The 7,500-nt window shown below is 48.5% G+C and overlaps 1 protein-coding gene across 1 annotated transcript in view; it reads right to left on the bottom strand.

Annotated features, from left to right (window-relative positions):
• LOC117748339 (glutamate receptor ionotropic, delta-1-like) overlaps positions 1-7,500 on the bottom strand; it is a 278,598-nt gene that overhangs the window by 104,312 nt on the left and 166,786 nt on the right. The window contains exon 3 of the mRNA XM_034557989.1: positions 4,069-4,353. Within this exon, the coding sequence (XP_034413880.1) occupies positions 4,069-4,353 (285 nt within the window). The remainder of the gene's footprint in view (positions 1-4,068; positions 4,354-7,500) is intronic.

Below are 7,500 nucleotides of genomic sequence, written 5' to 3'. Positions count from 1 at the left end.
GTTTTAGTTCTAGGTTCCATTACTTCTCAGAGTGTATATGTTCAAATTTTCAGAACAGCGAAGGCGTTGCAGCAGCGTAACATGAGGAAGCCTGAATGTTCTGGGATTTAATCTCTATTGAAGGATTAAATGAGTTAGAGGAGGAAAGTCCATAAAAAGCTGACTGGATGAGAGGAATGTCAGGAATTAGAGAGGATTAGTGTCAATAGGAGCACCGGTGAACCATAGGCCCCGGATCGATACTGTTGTGTGATTAAGTCTGTTGTTGTGAGCGGTTCAACAAACCAGATCTGATGCTGGACGATTACGTCTGAATGGAAAACCGATGCCAGCCTGACGGAGACGCCACAAACGCTCAGAAACCAACAGGAAACCACAGAAAACCAACAGGAAACCACAGAAAACCAACAGGAAACCACAGAAAACCAACAGGAAACTACAGGAAATCAAGAGGAAACCAACAGAAAACCAACAGGAAACCAAGAGGAAACCACAGGAAAACAACAGGAAACCAAGAGGAAACCACAGGAAAACAACAGGAACAAAAGAGGAAATCAAGAGGAAACCAACAGGAAACCAACAGAATACCACAGGAAATCAAGAGGAAACCAACAGAATACCACAGGAAACCAACAGAAAACCAACAGGAAACCAAGAGGAAACCACAGGAAACCAACAGGAAACCAAGAGGAAACCCATAGGAAACCAAGAGGAAACCAAGAAGAAACCACAGGAAACCAACAGGAAACCAAGAGGAAACCACAGGAAACCAACAGGAAACCGCTTGTCGAACCTCAGATTCAAGACCAACAGTGCGGATTCCGTCCCGGTCGTGGAACAGTGGACCAGCTCTTTACCCTCGCAAGATTACTGGAGGGGTCCTGGGAGTTTGCCCAACCAGTTTACATGTGCTTTGTAGACCTGGAGAAGGCTTTCGACCGGGTCCCTCGGGGGGTTTTGTGGGGGGTGCTGCGGGAGTATGGGGTGCCGGACCCGTTGGCACGGGCCATCCGGTCTCTGTACGCCTGCAGTAGGAGCTGTGTTCGTCTCCTCGGTAGTAAGTCAGACACGTTCCCGGTGGGTGTTGGCCTCCGCCAGGGGACAGGCGGATCGGTGCGGCTGCAGCAGTAAAACAGGCGCTGTACCGGTCCGTCTTGGTGAAGAGGGAGCTGAGCCGGAAGGCAAAGCTCTCCATTTACTGGTCGGTCTACGTTCCAACCCTCACCTATGGTCACGAACTCTGGGTCGTGACCGAAAGAACGAGATCTGGGATACAAGCGGCCGAAATGAGCTTCCTCTGTAGGGTGGCCGGGCTCAGCCTTAGAGATAGGGTAAGGAGCTCGGACATCAGGGGGAGCTTGGAGTCGAGTCGCTGCTCCTTCGTGTCCAAAGGAGTCAGCTGAGGTGGTTCATCTAGTCAGGATGCCTCCTGGACGCCTCCCATTAGAGGTTTTCCGGGCACGTCCAACTGGTAGGAGGCCCCGGGGAAGACCGAGGACACGCTGGAGGGATTATATCTCCCGGCTGGCCTTGGAACGCCTCGGGATCCCCCAGAATGAGCTGGAAAGTGTTGCGGGTGAGAGGGAGGCCTGGGTCGGCCTGCTGAACCTGCTGTCACCGCGACCCGACCCCGGATAAGCGGCTGATAATGGATGGATGGATAGTTATATATATATTGTAGTGTCACGGGCTGTCGCTAGGACAGGCTAGCCTGGGGCAGTGCAAAAAGAGAGCTGGACACAGGCACGTCCGAGGGTATTTAACAAAAAGTAAAGGTTTATTTCCCATCCCACCAGCAAGGTAACGTCCAAACAACAAAGTATCAAAAAAGGGTCCAGTTAGAAAACATAAAACATCCCGGAGGAGAAAGTGGTTAATTAACCAAACAAAACTCAACACTGGTGAATCCAGGCTACGAGGTCCTCTTCTTTGTCGTCCTCTTCCAGGTGCTTGTGGGTTCACCTTCCGCTTGTGTTCCCCCTCCTTCCCAGGTGCTCTCTCTTAAGTCTTCCAGCCCTGCCTCAATCAGGTGCCTTAAGCAGCTGCAGCTGGGTGAGCGGTGAGGCAGGCTGGGAGATGTAGTTCTTGCACTGGCGGCCATTTTGTAGCGCCCCTCCACTACCTGTCCCCTTGTGATGCCACAATATATATATATATATATCTATATAGTTATATCTATATAGTTATATATATATAACTATATATATATCTATATAGTTATATCTATATAGTTATATATATATAACTATATATATATATAATTATGTATATTTTTATGTAACTATATATATAGCTATATAAATATAGTTGGGAAATATGAACTGAAATCTTGGCTGGGCTGCAGAATGACATCCTGAGATAGTAAAAGATGATGATTATTAGTGATACGATCCTTCATACAAACACTATTTCCTCTTGAAGATTCATTCAGAACATTTGGTTATTACTAATAATATATTTTGCTATTCATTTGTTTTCCTCTTTCCTCTTCTGGATGGAGATGGGCGGGGCTTGAACAGATTAAAAAGTTATTCTGAGCATTAGTTATTAGTATGAAAACCTAATGTTACACACTGATGATGTTATTTCAGACTCCATGTTCCGGCAACAAAAGACACTTTCAACACGTTTTCTCGCGGTTCTTCTGGAGTTCACATCAGATTCATCATGAAACTTTCACTGCATGTTCATAATGTTGTCAATATTTTGAAGGGAAGCCACAAAGATCTCCTGAATGCACTGAGCGTTGATTTGGTTGGGAGTTCAAATCCAGACAATTACCACCAAGTTATTAAACATCACATCAACGAACCGATGAGACTTCAGGTTCTAGAACGTCTCTGGTTCCAATGGACACAGAAGACTTCCTCTTGTCAGTCCAACTTATTACATGTTGTCATGTGATAACTGGTCCTCAGCCACAGTGTGTTGGTTCCTGTGGGACCTCTGCTGGTTCTGAGCCAGATTGAGGGGGGGGGGGGGGGGGGGGGGGCTGCACAGGTATTCAACCAACAAGAATGACAACGGCTCCATTGATATATTTCACTTTCTAAAGGTATCCACCTCATAACAATAGTCCCAGTCTGGCTCTAGTGGTTTGCCCATTTTTTATCCTTCTTTATTAGCTGCATGACATTTTAAATGTAATAATTACAAATCACATAATAGGACAATTAATCTAACTGATGCACGATATTCCCCAAAACCCAGTCTGAGGGTCGATGGACGCTTGCTCAGAAGTCGTTGGTAAGTCGTGTCCCCTGGAGAACGTTACGGGTCAAAGTGTTCCAAATAAATCTGCTGATGCATTTTAAACACAAGTGTGTGTTTCTCACTGTCGTCCTGCGGTCATAATGCCCCCCCCCCCCCCCCAGATGCACTTACTCTAAATCACTCAGATAAGAGTATCGAGAGGCTAAATGCCTCCATCTGTCTTCTCCCTGTATTGTAATTTCCACCATCCCGTATCGATTACGCTTCAAAATCCATTGAGCCTAATGTGACTTCATCAAGATTGTCATGGAAACGTCTCCAGGACAGCATTGAGCATCCTTGAGCCGGCAGCTGTTCTCAAGGCCCTATCAATGGTTTGACTAGTGTTGAAGGACCAATGCAGGTCAACCAAAGCTGCTTTGTTGTCCAACATTGCAAAATGAAACTGAAGAGTTAGTTTTGTTCTTGCTGCCAATCACTAATCAAAAGGTTGAGTGGAACTTCTTTAACTGTGTGAAATGTTTTCTGAACTTTAAAGTGTTGCGTAACGTGGTGCCTTTGGTTTGAGTACACACACAGTAGTCCAAAGGTCGGGGTAGAGGTCCCACTGAGGGGATGTTTAAGGAAACCTTGAACCCAAAGAAGAAGCAGACATCCCATAAAGTTCAAACACCAGAGAGAACGATGCTTTGCTGCTTCCTCCCAACAGCAGAATAACATCCGAAAACAAGACAGTAAAACAGTTGATGTCTCTGAACCGTCAATCAAAACCACCTGACAGGAAGTGGAGACCTCAAACCCTAACCCTGGGGGGGTCCAACGCAACCAACAGCATCTCTAAACAGCATCACTCACCGTAGTCGATGTCGTAGAACACGATGAACTTCTGCCAGCACAGCTCCTCCACCAGAGTCAGCATGAGGTCGTTGAGGCGGACGGGCGGCCGGGCGGCCAGCGTGTAGCGCTGCCCGGCGGGGCTGGGGTTGAAGGGGCAGGCGGTGCGCGGCGACCCCTCGCTGTTCCTCTGGATGTACAGGTGAGGGATGTGCATGGCGTCCGTCAGGGACTGCAGGGCGCTGGCCGACGCGCAGCCCGTGGAGGTGACCAGCGCAAGGATGCCCTGGTTCATCAGCTCGCAGGCTGCAGAGGAGACGGAGGGGAGAGGAAGGCATGAAGCAGAATAAATGTGTTCCAAGTGAAACAAACATCTTTTAAAAGACTGAACTTGTGTTTCTAGAGAACAAACCCATGGTTAGTGCAGTTTCATAAAACACAGATCAGTGCCGCCAGGACGAAGAGCCAGAGGCTGCAAAGACTCAGGCGAGGCCCAGTGCGATGCTAAATGCTGCCTTGACCTCCCATTACGGATATTAGGTGCATTATCATAAATCTATTGCGCAGGCTGACAGGTAACAGCAGATGTTATCTCTGACCTACTTCTGAAACCTCCAGACCTGCACTTAAAAAGAGCACATCCCCAGATGACTTAACAGGCCACATGTCTGCTGAGGTCGAGCTGAAGGTGAAGATGCAGCCGGCAGGCGCATTCCTCTGAACGCTGCGGCGGACTCAGCTGTCACGCCTGTTTGTGGAGATAAACACCGGGAAGCAGAACCATGTGTCTCATCTGTTTTAAAACCACACACAGCAGATGGAGAGCAGGGGGTCAAGGGTCAAGGTCCTAATGAAGCATACCGCGTAAGGGCAGAAGCAGTATGCACTAGAAGTAAAGTTCAGGTTCAGGAACCAAATCCAACCCTGTGTACTTCTTAGTGTTTCCACTAACACCTCGATGCCTTCATGGACACAGAGGAGCATCGTGCAGAGGAGCATCGTGCAGAGGAGCATCGTGCAGAGGAGCATCATGCAGAGGAGCATCGTGCAGAGGAGCATCGTGCAGAGGAGCATCTTGCAGAGGAGCATCGTGCAGAGGAGCATCGTGCAGAGGAGCATCGTGCGGTCCACTCTGAGAAGAAAGAAGCACGTTGCAGCTTTCAGCTCGAGCTCCTCACTCATTCACTTCCACTGCACGTCTGTTTCTTTCCATCTCCTCCATCGACGTGGACCTGCCGGCCCTCCTGTGTGCTCAGACAGACACACTATCATTTAAAGTGCTCTATGAATGAGAGCTCCAGAACCCGTTTCGGTTCCCCGTGCCGAGGCAGCGCCAGCCGGCTCATCGTCCTCTCAGAACCCTGTTAGGAGCACCACATCAGAACCCTGTTAGGAGCCACCACATCAGAACCCTGTTAGGAGCACCACATCAGAACCCTGTTAGGAGCACCACATCAGAACCCTGTTAGGAGCACCACATCAGAACCCTGTTAGGAGCCACCACATCAGAACCCTGTTAGGAGCACCACATCAGAACCCTGTTAGGAGCACCACATCAGAACCCTGTTAGGAGCCACCACATCAGAACCCTGTTAGGAGCACCACATCAGAACCCTGTTAGGAGCCACCACATCAGAACCCTGTTAGGAGCACCACATCAGAACCCTGTTAGGAGCCACCACATCAGAACCCTGTTAGGAGCTCCACATCAGAACCCTGTTAGGAGCACCACATCAGAACCCTGTTAGGAGCCACCACATCAGAACCCTGTTAGGAGCACCACATCAGAACCCTGTTAGGAGCTCCACATCAGAACCCTGTTAGGAGCCACCACATCAGAACCCTGTTAGGAGCACCACATCAGAACCCTGTGAGGAGAACCACATCAGAACCCTGTGAGGAGGTTCCTGTTAAAGTTAAACAAGAAACACAAAAAAAAACTGTGATACAAACAGACCATGAAGCAGGGTATGCTTTAGGGCGGGGCTACAAGGTGATTGACAGGTCCACACCAGAACCGTATACGGCGTCTCTAGGTCCCTCCTCCTCAGTCCAGTTATAGTCACTTCCTGTTTACTAATACCATTGTGATGAAAAACTGAAGGCTTCAAACCATCAGTACACAAACGCCACCTGACGACATATTAATTATTAATTAATGAGTCGCAGTGCATCACTGTTCAGAGGTGGAGCTCCACACAGCACTGGACAGCCTGCTCATCGTTGTCTTTAATCCCAGTTTAACCACATCGACACACTGGGACATCACCAGTTACTGTAATGTTACAGCCAGTCCTGGGCTGCCCTAACATTTACAAAGCCACATGGAGCCACATGGCTTCACCTTCACTCAGTCCAGATGCTTCACCTTCATCCACCCTTCATCCACCCATAACACATGTAATCTCAGAGATAAAGAGACGGACGAGGCCTCTGTGGAAGTGGAGCCGTTGAACCTACTTGTATTAAATTAGTAAATGTGTTTTAGTTCTTTAGATAAAAGCCCACCAGATGAGATTGGAATCTGACTCATGGGGCTAATAACCATGAATCCATGTGGCCTGTGGAGGTCAGGATGCTGGCTCCTGATTGGTGGATGAGAGTCTACCTGGTGCCTCTGGTGAGATGCTGGAGTCTCATGGAGACGCAATACGGAACAAACAAGAGTTCGCGGATGGACGCCGCTTTGCACACGTCACTGAGGATGATGTCATGAATTAAGGGCGCCGCCCCGGGACGGGGGAGTCCTCTCACGCTCCCTGTTCTTTTAAAGGTTTGCAAACAACGACGAGTTCAAGTGCATTTTTATTTTAAGACTTTAGAGGAAATGTTCATGTTGAGGCCTTCAGGGTCAAGGGTCAAGCAAAGAGTCTCTGCCCCATCATGGAGTCCCCTAACTTTAGAACATCAAGTGATTAGTGTTCAGCATTAAGGATAATAATAGTTCCCAGCGTGCTTCCCCAATAACGCTGTAAATCTCTGCGTTCGTCCATAATCCATCAGCCGGCGTTGGCGGCTCGGTGTCTAATGAGCCTCGCTGCAGTCACAGAGGACCTCCGAGCAGAATGGGACTAATAGGTGGGGCGGCTTCTGGAACGCAGCCGGTGGCTGTTGGCATGACTCAGCGTGACGAGTCCACGCCGAGTCATGTTTCATCTGCTCAGAGCGACTCAAGCAGACACACACCATTAGAGGCTCTCTTATTACTGGCATCTGCATTCAATATCTCACTTCAAATTAGCTGCAAACAAACATCTTATCCTTGGAGCGGTTATGGATATGCACAATAATCCTCTGATTTGGATGCACGGACATAACGTCTAAATGTCTCAGGCGCTACCTGGAGATTTGATTCGTGGACGAGGTAAACGTCCTTTACGCCTGAAGCGTCATCAGGGAATTAAAATAACACCCGTGAGGAGAACTGTTTGATCCCGTTAGACGTCGGGGAAA

This window comes from Cyclopterus lumpus, chromosome 19 (assembly GCF_009769545.1).
Source record: "Cyclopterus lumpus isolate fCycLum1 chromosome 19, fCycLum1.pri, whole genome shotgun sequence".
In the NCBI taxonomy this organism is placed as follows: Eukaryota; Metazoa; Chordata; class Actinopteri; order Perciformes; family Cyclopteridae; genus Cyclopterus; species Cyclopterus lumpus.
This window is presented reverse-complemented; position numbering and strand designations above follow the sequence as displayed.